Source organism: Mastomys coucha, unplaced genomic scaffold (assembly GCF_008632895.1).
Source record: "Mastomys coucha isolate ucsf_1 unplaced genomic scaffold, UCSF_Mcou_1 pScaffold5, whole genome shotgun sequence".
Classification (NCBI taxonomy): domain Eukaryota; kingdom Metazoa; phylum Chordata; class Mammalia; order Rodentia; family Muridae; genus Mastomys; species Mastomys coucha.
Window position 1 is genome coordinate 21,989,115 of NW_022196911.1, and position 19,865 is coordinate 22,008,979.

General features: G+C 38.0%; 1 protein-coding gene across 2 annotated transcripts; it reads left to right on the plus strand.

Moving 5' to 3' along the window:
- The first annotated feature begins 877 nt into the window (after nucleotides 1-877).
- On the plus strand, nucleotides 878-19,517 carry LOC116077918 (zinc finger protein 420-like). 2 transcript variants are annotated; one of them, XM_031352781.1, is made up of 6 exons: nucleotides 878-1,090; nucleotides 1,820-1,942; nucleotides 2,423-2,514; nucleotides 13,094-13,170; nucleotides 14,899-15,025; nucleotides 15,911-19,517. In XM_031352781.1, exons 4-6 carry the CDS (start codon nucleotides 13,156-13,158, stop codon nucleotides 17,779-17,781), a joined length of 2,013 nt encoding a protein of 670 aa, XP_031208641.1. In that variant the 5' UTR covers nucleotides 878-1,090; nucleotides 1,820-1,942; nucleotides 2,423-2,514; nucleotides 13,094-13,155; the 3' UTR covers nucleotides 17,782-19,517. The 2 variants fall into 2 exon arrangements, with proteins under 2 accessions (XP_031208641.1, XP_031208642.1); XM_031352782.1 differs by having other exon boundaries at nucleotides 2,439-2,514.
- The last annotated feature ends 348 nt before the right edge of the window (nucleotides 19,518-19,865 follow it).

Sequence of the window (19,865 nt, forward strand, 5' to 3'; positions counted from 1 at the left end):
CCGTTGCTCCCAGAGCTGGAGATGGAATGGTGTAACTGACACTTTTAGGGCTGGGCCCCCATACCTTACTCATTTTCTATACAGACAGCTAAGTGTCTGCATTCACCATTGCAATGTTTTTTCAAAGAAATTTTGTTTTATCTCAAAGCACTTTCAACCTGAGTCACAGAAGACTTAACTCCGTTTGAGTTACTGAAATGACAAACGCACCATCTATAGGTGAAGGCAGTGCACAGCGGGATGGATTGAGCCCTAGGCTCCAAGCAAAGGACTAATGACTGAATTTTGATACATCCATTTCTTTTCAAAATCCAAGTTTCTGAAATAATCTGTTCCCAACTAACAATTGTAGTATTTGGTTTTGGATTGTTAGTGCGTGTGTGTGTGTGTGTGTGTGTGTGTGTGTGTGTGTGTGTGTGTGTGTTGTAGACCGGACACTTGCCTCTGAATTTATTCTGTTATTGTTTGATGTACATAGCCCATAGGCTGCTAGTCAAGTTCAGGTGTTAGACGATCTTGCGTCTGAAAGGTTCCGAACCCAGGGGTGGGGGCAGGTGCTGAGGTGCAGAATCCTATTAGATCCAGTTCTGGTCTAGGATGGCAGTGGTCACGGGGTGCAGAGACTGTTCAGAGCAGCCTGACATCTGGAGCTGTTCAAAGCAGCCTGATACGGAGCGGGAGGGACCAGTCTCCATGGGGCGGGGAAACTGATCTAGATAAAAGGAGTGATGAGAAAACGAAAGCTAGGAAGGCCTGGAAAACTCAATTGGACAGGGAATTTGAACCAGTGGGCTGGGTCAGAGAACCTACGTAACCGGAACCTATCTATAATAGGCGGACCCAAAGGCGGCTCGAGCGACCGCAGGAGGGAGGGGCCGGAAAACCCTCCATTCTCTGAGGGGAAATCTTTGTTTGCGGGTTGGGTGGCCAGAGTCACTGGCCAGAGTTTCAAGTGGATGTGAAAACTTCCTGCAGCCACTGGAGCCTTGTGGGCCGGTCTGGGGGAGTCACCAGTCAGCACCGCCGTGGCGGGAACCGCAGCCCGGCTATCCTAGAAATCTCCCAGGTCAGAGGAGTTGTAGTGAAGCAGGTAGGAACTGGACCAGGGGCATGTTCAGTTTTCTGCCGCTCAAGGATACCGCTTTCACAATTCTGGTGAAATTGTGGTGGGTAATACCCTTGAAGATAAGTTTGAGAACATATGAAATGGGGCACATGCCGATTTTATCATCTATCTGTGGTTTCCAGAATATTCTCATAAATGTATCTCTTAGACTAATTGAATTTATTTGTTGACATTTGCAAACACGGTTCCTTTTGCTGTTATGCAAAAACTAAAACTTGGAATTTACATTCAAACATACTTTTTAACGTCCTTTCTTATTCAAGAGAGTGGAATTTGACATGGAGACTTTACGGTCCCAGAGAGCTTGCTAACTATCAGCCCTCTAAGGAGTAACTGCAGATTTTGATTAGTTTGGGGATTTATTTATTTATTTATTTTTTTGCCAAACTACACAGTTATGTTTGTAAATTTTAACAATTATTAAGTAATGGTTTAACTCACCACTAATTTTGCATTTCAGATGCATACGCTCTGATGTAAATATAACAAATGTGTGTTCTTATGCTGAGGTTTTAAGGCATACCTCAAGAGTCCAGAAAAGTACAGCATGCATGCTGAGTGTGAGGATATCAGGCCACACTGTTTACATTAGAAAAAATATATAATAGGACAAAGTTAGAAAGCATCATTCCTGGTGCAAGAAACATACTCTGACAATGGACAAATGGCCAAACTGTTGCTTTTTCATTTCAGGGTTGTTGACATGCAGTGATGTGACTGTGGACTTCTCTCAGGAAGACAGGGAAATGCCTGGACCTCACTCATAGAGTTTTGTACTGAGACTGAATATTACAGAACTGCAGCAGTCCTGTTTCTGTGGGTGACAATAGTTTCTTGCAGTTTTCTTTGCTCCTTCTCAGGGTTCCTGGGGAAATTACTCTGTATGTGTGTGAGCTGTGTGTGAATGAGCCTCACATTTCACAGAAGAAAGTAAAAGCCTCAGAGAAAAAGACAAAGTTTTCATGAAATTTCATCTGTTCTTCATGTTTGTTCTTTTGGGATGTGTAAGGCTTCTTTCATTTTTGTTCCATGATGAAACCAGATACTTATAGTTTATAATATCAGTCCTGTAATACAGATTAATTTTTTCCCCTGAGTTTTGATTGAGCTATGATTAGAAGTAGGATTCAAGCTTTGAAAACTCAAAATGCTCCCTGTGAATGTTTTCCGCGTGCTGACCCTATATAACAGTTGGGGGATCATTTGTAGAACCCTCTGTTCCCATTTCTGTATTTCTACTGAACACAGTACTGTGTTAGAAATCTTGGTACTTACTGAAGAATCTCTCATGTGCAGGGCTTGCACTTTTCAGGCACACCTGCTCATCGTCAAGCAGGACTAAGTGCCCTGGAAGGTGGAGAGAGGGGCAACAGCAGCAAAGAATCCAGGTATGTTGGAGGATTGATAAAGGGATGGGAAGGTGTTCAAGTGACAGTGGAAATGGGACATGAAGTCAGTATTGCCACATTCTGTTATAGAAATCATTCTGGAGAATTCCACTGAGAATAATCTCCTCAGGATTATCCTTTGTAAACTTTAGAAGATTCTCTGTGTAAGAATAAATACTAGGAACAATTACAATTTGATTTGATTTTGATTGTGAGTAATACTATCTCTCTTCCATTCATATTGCTGATCATGTATTCATACCAATATTAAATTACTTTCCTTTCTAAAATTTTAATATAGTGCTTCACTAGGATGCTTGATGCCTTTAGGTTTCTGCTTCAAAATTTTGGGGCTTATTGCATTTTCTTTGGTTCTAATTAAAGTTAATTTCTTCATTCCATAAAATAATGCCAGTGGAAATTTGACAAACATTGCTTTGTATCTCTCTGACGTATTAAATTCCACCTTCACTTGTCTTCCCATTGGTCTTTCCTATGGTTAGTCTTCATGACAGTACTCAACAGTTTACATCGCTATAATTTTAATGTATTTTGAAATCACCTCTAGGTTTGATCCTTCTCCCATAATTTTTGAAGTCTATGGTTTCTCATAAGTTTTTGCATTTTAGTATTATTTTCTCTGTCTGTAAAAAAATAACTAAGATTTTGGTATAGATTGCTTAGGATATTTATAGTACACAGACCTCCTCTACATTGTCTTTCTATATTTGAATTAGAATATTCTAGCACTGTGTCTTTTAATGTATTCTGTTTTCTATCTGCTGATGGCGTCTGTGTTTCAGATTCAGAGAAGATAATTTTTAAAACATTAATATTTGGGGTTTTTTTTGTTTTTTTGTTTTTTTTTTTTTTCCGAGACAGGGTTTCTCTGTATAGCCCTGGCTGTCCTGGAACTCACTCTATAGACCAGGCTGACCTCAAACTCAGAAATCCGCCTGCCTCTGCCTCCCAAGTGCTGAGATTAAAGGCGTGCACCACCACCGCTAGGCCAACATTGATATTTGTTAATTTCTTTAATTCTGGTATTTCTAGGACGTAGCCACACTAGCAAGTATCTCTTGAAGTTAGAGAATTCTGCCTGGGAATCTCCTACTGTTATATGCTTGATATTTGTGGATACCTGCTAGACAATTGGCTTTCTGTCTGATTTCATTGTGCCTCGAAGACTGGTGGATGTTGAAGCTTCCCTATATCACTGTTTATTTTCTCCCTACAGTTCTATATTGATTGCTTCTTGTATTTGGACACTTTTGTGAAATGCATTCATATCAAATACAATCTTGTTGTCAGTTTGTGTTCTTTTGTCATGATATGTGATTCTGTTCATGAACAAGTTCCTTACATCCACATATGGACGTGTTTTTCTTTTTTTTTTTTCTTAGCTGAGGACCGAACCCATGGCCTTGCACTTGCTAGGCAAATGCTCTATCACTGAGCTAAATCCCCAACCCATGGACGTGTTTTTACTCTCTGTTATGATGCAAGTTACACTGTTACAGATCATACATGAAGGTCTGTGATTCATTGTACACTGGGAGAGAATTTGACCCAGTTTCATATTTCTGTGTTCTATATAAATACTTTTCCAACATCATTTGTTGACAGAGCTGCCTATTATGCAAACACATATGTGGTGTTTTGGTGATTCACATGGTCATTGTTATTGGTCTGGTTCTCAATCTGCCGCTCTGTTTCTTTGGGCTGTGGGTCTACTCATTTGCCATTCCCATAGTATTGTTGGTCATATGGCTCTGCAGTGTCATCTGGAATCAATGCTAGGACAACTTAAGCTCTGCTCTGTACTCTCAGGGTTTCTGTGCTTCCATGGAAATTTGTAAGAGTCTCTGTAGTGTATCTCTGAGGTATATGATGGGGAGTTTGATTGTCATGGAGTTGGAGTTAATCATATCAATCTCTTTCATTAGTATTGTAATTTTCATAGTACTATATCCTGTTCCATGAGCATGGAAATTCTTTCCATCTTCAAGTATTTATTCAGTTCCTTCAACAAAATAAAGAGTTCACTTTAGAGGACTTTATTTTGCTTTTTCAGTTTGGGGGTTCTTTTTCCCCATTAGAACAATGTATTTTTCAGTCAGGAGTACTGATGTATACCTTTAATCCCACCACTTGAGAGTCAGAGGGATGTGGGTTTCTGTGAGTTTGATGCCAGCTTGAGAGTTCCAGGACAACCAGGCTGTTACACAGAGAAATCCTGTTGGGGTCAGGGATAGGGGTTAGTGGTAGGGGGTCCTCTTTAGTATTAATTATGTAAATAGCAGTAATAACAGTATAAGGGCTCTATAATTGGTTGATTGTATAAATGATTAAAATTTTGCCTCCAAATAGGTATTGATACTTCCTATATTTAAATTTCTACAGATTTTATAAGGATTAATTTTTATATTTAATCATTGCATATTGAGTGTACTGTGATCATAGTTGCTCCTCACCATTATCTATCCTTTTATCACCTTCCCTATAATTCCTAGTTACCCATATTTACTTCCCAATTATTGCCACTTTTACTTCATGTGCCTTTTGTGCCAACCTTGGAAGAGTAGGCAGGGCGTCATTTGTGTGCATACTTCTAACTGCTATGTATTATGATATATTATGACAGCATAGTTTTCCATATATCAACTCCCTGTGCTCTTTCTCTTACAGCCTTTTCCCGCTTCTTCTGTAGTATTACCTGAGATTTAGATTTTTGTAATGTAGACTTCCTATCCCAGGCTGTGCACTACGAGATCTCTGAAATAACTGTTTCATGTGGTAAACAAAGTTTCTCTGTCCTGGGCTAAAAGGAGCACCAGGCTATGAGTGCAAACAGAATGAGCTAAAGGCCAGTGTGAGTATTTGTACATGTAACAAAAAGTCAAGAATGGATTCTTTCCTAGGGCCTGCCTCCTCCCAGTCATAGACTTTTGGTCAGCTTTCCAGCGATGTCTGTCTGTTTCCTTATGTGGAGCCGGCCACAAATCCAACCAGAAAGACTTCATTAACTACAAAACAGTCTTGGCACTCTTACACTGGTATCCAGCAGGTAGGGATTTTAGTATCCAGGGTTCACTTCAGGATATGGGCTCTTTTACCACAGCAACCTGCACAATACAATTTGGGAATATGAATGCTACCACCAGGAAGTCCAAGATATCTGTAGACACTGTGAGTGGTCTGCTGACTTAGCATCTTCTTGTAGGTATGTAAAATTCCAACTGATGTTGTATATGGATTATATAGGTTATTAAGAGGACTGTCAGATCTGAACTTTTTCATGGGCCAGTACAAAATTTTGAATTGCAGAATTCTTTATCCTCCATGAAGGGGTAACTTGCTTTTTGACTTCCTATATCAACCCCTGTACATTTTTTTCTTTATCTGGATAACAGTTGATACACTGTTGACTTGCTGTGGAAGAAATGGACACCCTTGTCTCTGTCCCAATTATAGAGGAATGATTCCAGTTTTCCTCACTGAGTGTAAAGTTGGATGTATGTTTATGGATTCTAGTGTTTATCATGTTGAGGTATGTGTCTTTAGAGCTTTTATAATGGGTAATTGTGGTATTTTGCCACAGGCCTTTTTGGCTCTATTGACATGATCATGTTTCTTCTCTCACTGAGTGTAGTTATTTGCTGTTTTACATTGATTGCTTTGTATATGTTTCTGAAACATTTGTACCCCTGGCATGAAGTCAACCTGAACTCTACTTTTATATAGCTCAGGGAGAGTCTCTATCGATTTCTATCCTGACAACTGATCTATGCTTCTTCTTTGCATGTATTTGCTTGTCCTTATCTGCTTTGGGCATCAAGGTCTTAATGCAGCTTTGTATGATAAGTTATTCCTTTAGAGAATGCAGTGAATCTGTCTAGTCCTGGAATATTTTTAGAAGAAATTATTAGTGCTTAAATCCCAGTATTTGTATAAGACCTATTCTGGTTTTATAACAGAGAAGATTGTTTCTAGGAACTATCCTTTTCTTCTACCTTTCCAGTTTATTTGGGATGACTTTCTACAGCATCTCATAAAGTAATACAGGGTGTCCATTGTTATGCCCCCTTTCAGCTCTAATTCCATTGCTTAGGGATTTACTCTCTTAGTTGAGATTAGGTGAAGCATGCTTTGTCAGAATTTTTATTTCTTGACAGAAACAAGTCTGTTACATTGACTCCTGGTATTGTTCAGTGTGTCTCTATTACATTAATTTAATTTCTACAAAGCATTTCTATATCTTTCTATGTATTATTTTGGATTGACTTATCCTAATGTTTATAAGCCCTCAGGTACATAATTATGGACATATGTCCTTTAAAACCAGAGCTTCTTGCTACCAAGCTTCTCAAGATGTCTTTCTAACCCCAATTCTGTGTGACTAGTTTTCATGACCTCACACTCATCCTGACATGACATTTCAACAAGTTGTCCTCAGTGCTTCATGAATTCTGTGTCCCCGTTCATTGATTTAGGTCTTCCTAGTAGTTAATTAAGGAACAGTAGTTAATTAAATGAGCGGCTGGAGAGGTAGCTCAGCACTTAAGAGTACTTGTTCTCAAGAGAATCTTGGTTCAGTACTCAAAATGGATGCGATAACAGTACAGGAAAGAACATGGAAGTGTCTCTACTAGTATTAGAGTAAATGTGGAACCTGGATATGTGACAGTACAGTTGACACCTCATACCAACATTGGAACTTAGGAATGATCCCTGTGTATGACAAATAATGTTGTTTGTGTTTGTGGAGCTCAGAGCTGGAGACTATCCTGGGCCCATTGTAATGTAGCAATGGAAGATTTATCATATTGATGATGTAGTTAGGTACATAGCAGTAACTGTTATGAGGATCCACTCTAATTGTAGACAAATTTATAATTCAGGAAGATGTCATCACCCAGCATCCTATCAACAAGTCTGCTATTGAAGGAAAGTAAATTGCATCAAATGTCACAGTTTTCTGGTAACCACAGGCCTACAAATCTCAAAACCTCTTGGCTGACAAGTGCCCATTCTTAAGTACTTCATTTGCATTAGTACAATAAGTTAGGTTAAGGGCTCTGTGTTAATTGTGTCCTAAGTTATACCTAGCAAGCTCTTTGCAGTTGAGCTTCAAATGTCCTGAAGGTCAGCATGTTCTCTGAGGAGAGTTTGCTGCCTGTGGTATATTCACTGGAAGCTTTTGAGGTGGCTGCATTTCACCTTCATCTTTACACTGATGTCAAATTCCATGTTGCTGCTGGGAGTTTCACTGACCTCATGTGACCACCTGGAGAGCAGTCACATCCCCCGTGTAGTTAGGATTCTCTAGAGGAAAAGAACTGATAGAGCAAATCTATATATAGATACAGAAAGGGATTTCATTAGAGTGGGTTACAGGCTACAGTCTAGCTTGTCCAGTCAATAAAAAGGCCAAGTATCCAGTAATTGTTCAGTTCATAAGTCTGGTGTCTCAGCTGGTCCTCAGTATACATTGAAGTCTTTGAGAAGTAGGCGCTAATGGACTTGGTAATGAGAGCAAAGGCAAGCAGGAAAACAGAACAAGCTTCTTTTTTTCATGTCACTTATATAGGCTGCTAGCAGAAGGTGTGGCTCAGATTAAAGGTTCATCTTCCCACCTCAAAAGATCCATATTAAAAGTGGGTCTACCTACTGGGTGGAGGTGGCATGCACCTTTAATCCCTGCAGTTACAGGGTGAAGGCAGGTGGATCTCTGTGAGTTTGAGGCCAGGATACTCCACAGAGTTAGTTCCAGGACAGTGAGGGATATACAAAGAAAGAAAAGGTGGGTCTTCCCACATCAAATGATTTAGTTAAGGAAAAAAAAAATCTCTCTCATATGTACCCAGACATTTGGGTTTTAGTTCATTCAAGATGTAGTCAAGTTGACAACCAAGAATAGCCATCTCACCCCATTTCTATTGCTGTTCATCTGATTCTTCCACTTTTGTTGTTTAGAAATAATGAGTCCTTTACTGTGTCTCCTCCAGTTTTTGCTAGGTGGGATTAATGGAAGTCTTGAATTATGTCTGTTTCCCTTTTCAGATTTGAGAAATTCTCACCTATTGCCTCATGTTATAGATACCAGAGCTACAATCTGATTTTGTCTTGTTATTGTTTAGATTTTTTGTTGTTAATAGTATTAATATATAACTTCATATAAGTTGTCTTTCTTCTGCCTTAACTCACTGAGTATCTTTTGAATTCTTCAAGTAATTCATACATATCCATGATTGATGTCTAGAGATTTAGTTTACTTATATCATTTACTTTGATTTCTTTGAATGCTTTCTAGACTCCTGTTTACATTTAAGAACTTTGCACATGTCTGTAATTATAATATTATAGAAAATAGTAAAATAGCTTCTTCCAAGTCACAGGGAATAAACATAGAATGCTTTGTTCCATTTTTAATCTTAGAAAGGCTATCACTCCAATGGCATTCCTTAGAAGGACACACCTTATCTATGTACCTTCCTTCTCTTTTCCCTGGTATCCATGAGATTCATTCTGCCATGCCCTCCACTTCAATGAGTCTGCCTTGACATTGCCTAAAGCAATGTAGAACATAGACATCCCACTTAAACTACATATTGACCTTTTACATGGCTTCAGAGGGTTGCAGGTGACAGATATTCTCACACAGAAGTGCAAATACAAGTAATACAGCAGCAGGTCCATCTTGAGGAGAGAATTAAATTGGAAAGGTACACTTTACCTCAGTGAACAAGTATGGTCTGCTTAGGTGGTGCTGAGGTTGACTGTAACTATATCTGATGGCAAGTATGCCATATTGACAAGAAACATGATGTTTGCCAGATAGATTGAACCACTGCATGATATATCTGTTCTTCAAGATAGCATGATACACATGGTGAATAATGTGATCAAAGAGTCAAATATTGTATTCCAGGTATTTTCTACTATATAGAAAAGCTGACAGCAATAGGCAATGATGGGAAATTTTAGAATCCCTCAAACCTTTTCTCAAGATATGACATATCTGGGATTGTGATTGTCTTCATATTGGACATGATTTTCTATATTTATGCTGAGAACACACCATTGTCCCCTTACCCCATGTCATTATGGAAGCAGTCCTTTACCTGAGCTGTGAGCTGATACTGTCAATAAACACTCCACTCTTGCCTTACAGATGCCATATAAGGAACACAGTGCTGAGTTGTTCATTTGTGATGCTTTCCCACCTCAAGGCCCCATCACGGTTTCCAGGTCCTTCCTCCTGTACACCTCATTCCTGAAGGGCAACTATATGTCAGCTTCCTTTCCCACCCAACTACTGCCGTTCCATTACCAATTTTGTCTTTATTCCCCACATCCACCCAGAGCTCTTGTTCCACTCTCAAAATGCTCTGTCTAGAGCAGTGGCTCTCAGTCTTCTTAATGCCATGGAGGAATACAGTTCTTCACTTCTAGTGAACCTCAACCATAAAGTTATTTTGTTGCCACTTCATAACTGTAATTTTGCTACTGTTATGAATAATAATGTAAATATCTGATATGCAGTATATCTGATAGGTGACCCCCCCAAAGGGGTCTAAACACACAGATTGAGAACCACTCGTCTTGTCCTAGACTCACACTCATACCCATGTATATAAAAATGGGCTTAGTAAATGGGAGAAAACCTGCATGCATTTTCTTTCCTTTTAGGAAGTACAATTCATATAATTTATACTTCTATTGATTTTAATGCAAAGATCATGATTGTAATTTGTTTTTGTGGCAAAATAAAATTCCACATGTAAGTTGATTCCATTTCTTGTCTGTTGTTGGGAATCTAGGATGCGTTCATTTCTTATCTTCTTTGAATAGTGTGGCAATAAACCTGTATGTCTGTCTTTGGTAGAACTTAGGGGCTGTGTATTTTTGCTGTGGTGGGTAATATGGTGGTTAAGATTTTGGGTTGTGAAAACTCCAAAATGATTTCCTTTGGTTTTTACTGGTTCATAGTCCCTTGGAGGAATAAATAAGTGTTCCACTTTCTATTTTCTCAAGAGCATTTGCTGTGTTTTTCCTTTTTCTGTATTTTTTGTTTGTTTTGTTTTGTTTTTTTGAGGCAGAGTCATATAGTGTAGTTCTAGCTGGCTTGGAACTCACTGTCTATACCAGGCTGGTCCTGAGTCCCGCTGTTTCCTCTGGAGTAGTAGGAGGAAGTAAGCCCCGCTATACCCTCTCCACTTTAGACGTTCCGAGTAGGGTAAAAAGGAGTATCTGTTGGTTTTGAATTTGTAATTACCTCATGGCTAAGGATGATTAACACTTTTATTTTTAATGGCTGACAGCCAGGTGGTGGTGGTACATGCCTTTAATCACAATGCTCTAGAGTCAGGCAGATCTCTGAGTTCCAGCCTGATCCACAGAGTGAGGCTGTCAAGAGAAATGGCTAAATAGTTAAGAACAGTTTTCTGAGCCAAGCACAGGCCTGAAGGTAGATAGCCAAGAGAAGTGACCGCAATGGCGTCCTTTTGTCAAAATGTCGTGTTAGTGCGTTTTCTTTTTATTTATGCTATCTTACTTTATATATACATATCTATATCTATATCTACATCTATATTGTCTTAGTCAGGGTTTCTATTCCTGTACAAACATCATGACCAAGAAACAAGTTGGAGAGGAAAGGGTTTATTTGGCTTACTTCCACATTGCTGTTATCACAAAGGAAGTCAGGACTGGAACTCAAGCAGGTCAGGAAGCAGGAACTGATGCAGAGGCCATGGAGGGATGTTCCTTACTGGCTTGCTTCCCCTGGCTTGCTCAGCCTGCTCTCTTATAGAACCCAAGACTTCCAGCCCAGGGATGGCACCACCCACAAGGGGCCCTACCCCCTTGATCACTAATTGAGAAAATGCCCCACAGCTGGATCTCATGGAGGCACTTCCCCAACTGAAGCTCCCTTCTCTGTGATAACTCCAGCCTGTGTCAAGTTGACACACAAAACCAGCCAGTACATATATCTTCTGTCTTCTTACCCTACTGGTCCTTTGTTTTATGTATTATGGCTTAAAGATTAATATTTTATGAGATTGTTAAGTGTGATGTGCAGACTAGTAGATCTCTGTTTCTTGTGCCTTCTCTTGTCCTCTTTTTTGATTGTTTTATCCAATTCTGAGGTGCTAGTTTTTGTTTTATCTTATTAGATTATATTTTTATCATTATCTCTTGGAAGCCTCTTTGTTTTCTAATGAGAGACAGAAAGTTGTGGATCTGGATAGGAGGGGGAGTGGGGAGTAACTGAGTGGAGTAGAAGGAGTAGAAGGAGAGGAAACTGTAATTAGGATATGTTATGGGTGTACTGCTTTGAATAGGAATGGTCCCTATAGACTCATGTGTTTGAATGCTTGGCTCATAGGGAGTGGCATTATTAGGATGAATAATAATAATAATTAATAACAATAATGCCTTGTTGGAGGAAGTGTGTCACTGTGGGATGGGCTTTGAGGTCTCATATGCGAAAGCTATACCCAATATTTCACACAGTCTCTTACAAGCTTTGGATCAAGATGTAGAACTCTCACCTCCTTTTCCAGGACCATGGCAGCCTGCACACTGCCATACTTCTCTCCATGGTGATAATGGACTAAACCTGTGAAACTGGAAGCTAGCCTCAAATAAGTGCCTATCTTTATAAGAGTTGCTATGGTCATGGTATCTCCTCACAGCATTAGAGACCCTAAGTAAGACAATGGGAGGGGAAAAAACTATTTTCAATAAAAGACAAAAACAAAACAAAAAACTGGTATGATCTCCATAAGCTCATGTTTAAGTGCCTGGCCCATGGAGAATGCCACTTTTAGGAAGTGTAGTCTTATGGAATAGGTGTGACCTTGTTGGAGGTAATATGTCACTGTGTCACAAAATAAAACAACAAAAAAAGCACTTGTTGCTCTTACAAAGGACCTGGATTTGTTTCCCAAAGTCTACATGGTAGCTCATAACTGTCTGTAATTCTAGTTCCAGTGCATCCAACACACTCTGATCTTTGTGGGCACCAACACATGCATGGTACACATACATCTAGGGCAAACATTCATATACATAAAATAGAAATACTGTAAAAGTGCATACATACACACATTGGCTCTTTTGTGCATTTTCTGTTAGTGACTGCCTTTTAAACAAATATTTGTTAACCTTATCTTAAAGTTATGAAGATAGAGGTGGTAACTCCCTAGCTCTCCTCTATTCATCTGTTCCTCATGTGAAATATCTTATTTCTTATATTCTCATGGATAATTTATTTTTGACTGATCTGTGTATATTTGCCTTTAATTATTATCTGCAGTGACTTGAGTAGAATAAAATGTGTTAATTCATGAGTATCTTCAAATGTGCTTCTCTGTCAATTTTAAAACATAATTTTGACTGCAATAATATAGTTGACAGTTACTTTTGGGTATTTAAATATATTTTTCTATTTTCTCCTTGCTTTAGAATTATTCTGGTATTATTCTGATATTTGGGTTTTTTATGTGGTTTGACATTGTTCTTTAAGAGAGATTAATTTTTTATTTTACATATTTGATGCCTGATGTAAAAGAGCAAGAAGGGGTCCAGCCATTGTTCTTAAAACAGAAACTCAGAGCAGATCAACAGGAAGAAATGGCTGCTTCTCCAGTAAGTATATCCTAGTGGTCATGCTGACCACTACTATTACTACTCTTCCTCTTCTTCTTCTTCCTCCTCCTCCTTCATTTTAATGAAAATTGTTATATATTAAAACTGGAAGCCTTTATTTCTGTTTCTGATAATGTCTTCTGAGGTATTTGTTACCCATGAATTCTTTTTTCTCCCAAACTCAAGATTAACTTTTTAAATACATGTCTAGTATGTATCACAGTCTTTTCTCTATTCAGCCCTCTCCAGCCAGATTCTGTGTGCGAGTAACTATTCACAATGAAAATAAGACCTACATTTTCAGTGTGGTCAAACAAATATGTTGTTGTTCAGTTGCTACAGAAGATGGATTTATGTACTTATAGGTTAGTTATCAAGGCCTCGTATGCCATGTAATTCCATCTGAAGGATATACTTTGGTTTCCTTGAACTAGGTTTATGAAAGTATAGACACCTTGAATTACTTGCTAGAATCCCTAATAATTTTTTTGGAAAAGGATTCAAAGACATACTATTGGATTCTCAATTGGATTATGACGCTAAATATTGAAACTCTCTAGAGAGTGTTGAAGATGGCAGCAATATGTGCCTTGACCATGCCATGAAATTGATGCTTCTGTGAGTAGATGCAGATTGTAGTCTATTGGTTTCTTTCTTTGATGCTTGATATTAGTGTCAACAGTGATGATGGAGTGTCTATGTTCGTTGACACTTGCATTTATTCATCTCAAGAGAGTTCCTGTTCATATCATTCACTTGATTCCAATGTTCAGTGGTAACTTCCCAGACTAGAGAGATGAGTATTTTCTCTTTGTCTTTTGTCTGTGGTTTTAGACAGCAACCTATTGAGTAGCCTCTCCTGGTGGTGAGTCTTTATATGACATCATGTGGAACATCTTAGCAAGAATTTTCTTGAGTGTGTTGAGTGAGTGATCTACATAAGCTATCACATTTCACACAGAAATGAAGATTTTTCTTAATTACTTTGCTCTTATCTCTACCTTTGGAGCAGGAAGGATGTCCCATCACATTCTTTTTTCTTTTGTTGAAGCTACTATTTTTCATGGGTGAATATTATGAAAAAAAAAAAAAGGCTGTGATGGAGAGATTTACCTTTTTATTTCGGGTGGATGGGTGTTGTTTCAAAACAGGGTTTCACTGTGTAGACCTGGCTGTCCTCAGACTTAACACAGTAGATCAGGCTGTTCTCACAGAAATCTGTCTACCCCCTGCCTCCTACATGAAGGGATTAAAGTTATGCACCACCACTGTCTGGCCCAGATTTACATTTTTTGTAAATATTTTAATTTTTTTCTAGAGGACAGATTGTTTCAAATTCTGAGGAAATTGCTGTATAACACACAAAGTTAAAATATGCAGTTAAATTTTATTTTTATTTTATATGTATGAGTGGTTTTACCTACATGAGTTCCCTACATGTAAGTCTATGTACTACTTGAATGCCTGTTGTTCTCAGATGCCAGATAAAGGCAATGCATCATGGCAAACTGGAGCTACAGGTGGATGTTAAATGCCATCTAGGTCATGGGAATGAAACCAAGGAAATCTGGGAGAACGAGCAATTCTTTTGACTGCTAAGCTATATCTGCGGCCCATCTAAAAATCATCTGAAAGGATAATTTTCCTGTCTCATCTGTATCACAAAAATGTACCTAAATTTGTATGACACTTTCTGCCCATGGTAAAACTCTTAAATTTCCATTACAGGTTCTGTTGACATTTGGGGATGTGGCTTTGGACTTCTCCCAGGAGGAGTGGGAATGCCTAGACTCTACTCAGAGGGCTTTGTACATTGATGTGATGTTGGAGAATTATATCAACCTGGTCTCTGTTGGTGAGAACGTTTTACTTGCAGAATTCCATCTTTTGTATTTACCTGGTATATAATGTATAAATTCTCTGATACTGTCTAGAAACTACAGGGAACTGGAAAAATTCTTGTAACAAAAAAAAAAAAACAAAGCAAACAAAAAGTGAACTTTTTCATGAAATTTCCTTTTTATTTCCCTAACTCATCTGAAAAATCAACAATTGCTCTTAACTACTAACTCATCTCTCCATTTCTCTTACCAAGTGTTTTTCTTCCTTCTCTCCTTTCTTCTTTTTTCCTTCCTTCCTTTCTTTTGTTGTTTTATTTTTTTGTTTTTTCCAAGACAGTTTCTCTGTGAAGCCTTGGCTGTCTTGGAACTCACTTTGTAGACCAGACTGACCTTGAACTCAAAGAGATCCACCTGCCTCTGCCTCCTGGTGCTGGCTATCCTCATTCACCCAAGTTTTTATTTAAATGTATTGAGCAAAGGTATGCATTGCAATACACTTAGTAAATTGAATATTTTCATTTTAGTATTGCATTAAACTATTCTTCAATGATTTCTGGGGGGAAAGCAAATTTACAAAGAGGAAAAATATTTTAAGTATAATCCTCCATATAGCTCTTTTTCCAAAGTTATTTATTTTTTCATCATCTAACTCTTCCACCTTCTGCAAGTAGTACAGTTTAGATAAGAATAAGAATTCTGCTATCAATCCCCACAGTGTGATGGAGATCAAAATGGAGGTTATGAGCATCCATACAATAATGGTGAAAATAAAAAGGGCACTATTGAGAACTGTGTTGTAAATAATTATTGCTTGTCTTAGAAAACTGAAGCTGATTCAGCTACTGAATCTGTTACTCACAAATCAATCCCTATTATTCCTAACTGTGCTCATTTCCCAGAGAAGTATCACATGTGTGGTAAATATGAGAAGGTCTTGGATCAACACTCAGAGCATATCGTCCATCAACATGTGAATATCCAAGAGAAGTCTTACAAATATAAGGAGCCTGGTGAAATGGTTCGTGAATCCTCTCCATTTACACCTTATAACACAAGTAGTACTGCAGAAAACTGCAACAAGTACAGCTACCAGGATGCTTCCATTGAATCACCACACCTAAACAGACATAAAAGTGTGCACACTGGAGAAGAACTTTTCACACATAAAGAGTGTAGCAAATGTTTATGTTCCAACATTAGTCCAAATCAGAGTATCCACGCTATAAAGTTGGAGCACAAGTATACAGAAAGTGACAAGCTTTGGGGCTCTACACACAGACTTGTACAGCAAAGAATTCATAGTGGAGAGAAAGCACACAGTTGTGGGAAATGCTTTAGGAGTTGCTCAAGCCTCAGTACACATCAAAGACTTCACACTGGAGAGAAACCATGGAAATGTAAAGAATGTGGTAAGTCCTTTAAATGGTTGTCTCACCTTAAAGCCCATTGCAGAATCCATACTGGAGAGAAACCTTACAAATGTAATGAATGTGATAAAGGCTTTTCACGGTTATCTAGACTTAAAAGCCATTATAGAACCCATACTGGAGAGAAACCTTACAAATGTGAGGAATGTGGTAAGTGCTTTTCTCGGTTGTCAAGACTTAAAAACCATTATAGAATCCATACAGGAGAGAAACCTTATAAGTGTAAGGAATGTGGCAAATCTTTTACCCATTGTACAGGTCTTAGTACACATCAGAAAATTCATACTGGGGAGAAACCTCACAAATGCAAAGACTGTGGTAAATCCTTTTATCTGTTGTCAACACTTAAAGAACATTTCAGAGTCCACACTAGAGAGAAACCTTACAAGTGCAAAGAATGTGGTAAGTTCTTCCATTGGTTGTCAGGCCTTAAAAGTCACTACAGGATCCACACTGGAGAGACACCTTACAAATGTAAGGAATGTGACAAGTCATTTTCTCAGTTATCAAGACTTAAAAGCCATTATAGAACCCATACTGGAGAGAAATCTTGCAAATGTTTAGAATGTGACAAATACTTTACCCAGTGCACAGCTCTTAAAAGACATCAGAAAATTCATACTGATGAAAAACCCTACAAATGTGAAAAGTGTAGCAAATGTTTTTATGTGTTGTCTCACCTAAAAAGCCATAGCAGAACCCATACTGGAGAGAAACCTTACAAATGTGAGGAATGTGGTAAGTGCTTTTCTCAGTTGTCAAAACTTAAAAACCATTATAGAATCCATACAGGAGAGAAACCTTATAAATGTAAGGAATGCGACAAATCCTTTACCCACTGCACAGCTCTTAGTACACATCAGAAAATTCATACTGGAGAGAAACCCTACTCATGCAAAGACTGTGGTAAATCCTTTTATCTGTTGTCAAGACTTAAAGAACATTACAGAGTCCACACTGGAGAGAAACCATACAATTGCAAGGAATGTGGTAAGTTCTTCCATTGGTTGTCAAACCTTAAAAGACATTCCAGAATTCACACTGGAGAGAAACCTTACAAATGTGGGGAGTGTGACAAATCATTTACCCACTGCTCAAGTCTTAAAGCTCATCAGAAAATTCATGCTGGGGTGAAACCCTACAAATGTGAAGAATGTGGCAAGTCCTTTTATTGGTTGTCAAACCTTAAAACTCATTCCAGAATCCACACTGGAGAAAAACCTTACAAATGTGGTAAATGTGACAAATCCTTTACCCAGCGCTCTCTTCTTACAAAGCACAACAGGATCCATACTGGAGAAAAACATGAACATAGGAAATGTGTGAGAGCTTTTGATGAATGAGTAAGCCATAGAAAATTCCAAGAATTTATACTAATTCATGAGGACAAAATGTAGTCAGAAAACTCAAACCAGAAATAAACCACAAGAATGTTCACTGTTTTGAAATCCTGATGTCTTATGCATTAGAAATTCCATGCTAGAGAACCCATAATATGCACTGATTTTTTTTCAAAGCCTTTACCTAGTGTTAAAATTGTAGATACATCTGAAAATTCATCCTGAAGGAAAACCCAAGAAACTCCTTTAATATGACTCCTCTTTTTCTTACCTTCATATCATTCAGGAGTCCAAAGTCTACAATAGCACAAATATGAGAAATATTAAAGAGATAACTTGTGGATGTGATACATGTACATGTATAGCCAGGAAATCCCAAAGAATGTGCAGGAAAGTTGTTTTTCCATACTCAAGAAAATAGGGAAAGTATTTATTACAACTGAAAAGCACAGTGATTTATATAGAAACACTAAGACACAGATATTAGACAAACAAGTATATTACAAAGAAGGAAACCAAATTCATAAGGGAATTTGTTATATACTTGAGTGGAGGAGGATATTTCTATTTGAGTAAATATACTTCATATTAACATTTGGGTAATGCTAGTATTGGAATTTGATGAAATGTAAACAGTAGGGTTTTTTTTACACTCGAATACATCCATGCTATCTTGCTTACAGATGATTTTATGATAATGTATATCAATTGTTGCTGCTTCAGGGGTGATGAATCTGAGTCAGGAGTAATGAAGTTAGGCTGCTAACCATCTCATGACTCTAACCATCTATCTAGACAGACTCATAATGGTAAATTCAGATTCTCCCTAGGTCAAATCTTCATGCACTTGCTGCACAGACCAAGGCTCTTCTGCTTGATGACCTTTTGAGAACTACACAAGTTTGTAACAATGTTCCAGTACCAGAGAGAATTCTATCATTCTGTGCTCGTGAAGACCACTTTTTTTTCAAAAACCACTTATCTCTGATAGTTTTCTTCATTGGCTCACTTTGTAAAACCTGAGCAGAATCCTGTCTTGGAATCCCTTTGGTTTCAGGAGTTATACTTTGCATTTATTTGTAACACCTGGTGGTTGAAGTGCCCTACTCTGTTGGAGTTCAGTTTTCTTTGTGTATACAGGATTCTGAGATCATGGCAGCTTATAGGCACTGGGGCTTGCTACCTGTTGCTCCTAGCATTCTATTATCTGTTAATAACATGTCATTAATCTTGGTCCATGAAGAATTAGTAGTCTAAGCAAGCTTCAATACTGTAACAAATGGTGATGCACTTTATTTTGCAGAAAGAGAAACACACATATGAGGTAAGTATGCTAAGCAATAGGCAGTGAAAAGGGCTATCCAAGCCTTCAGTAGGCAGAGGCAGGGGGTTCTCAATAACATATTTTAGAAATATCTGAAAAAAATGATAAATCTAGAGAATTGCTGATCTCTATCTGGATATCCTCAACAAAATTTATGTGGAAAAAAAGAGATATCAGAGGAAAATCTAATATTTGAGAATATATAGTTGTATTTGAACAGTGTACACCATGAAACTCACACCTTTGCTTTCTTTGAAAATGGTCATTAATAACTGTAGGTTTCCATATTCTAGTGAAGTAACATCCCTCCTATTGTCATCTATACTTTTCGTAAAACCACATGTATTTTTGAAATGTTCTACAACTCTATGTAAGGTGATTTTTTTAATAAATGAAAACATCTGTGTTTAATGGTTGTATGTGGAAATTCAATGAGTAAATGTAATCTAGCCTCCAACCTGAACATTTCACTTTATATTAACATATGTGAAATGCAGGGTAATTTGCAAGGCTTGATCAAACACTAGAATGCTTTCATTCAAAGTCTTCCCACAGTACTCAAACCTCATATGGTTTGCATAATCTTGTCATGTTTCATGTTTGAGGCATTATAATGAATATAACAGAAATTACCTGGCAGTGAAATTGGAATTCTTAGTCACTGTTATGGAAGTTTTAATTACAAACCTCCAAACAGTACTTTCCTTTGTATCTAACCTTTGTCAGCCCCACCTGAACACAGAGATTTGCCTTTTCCTTTGTA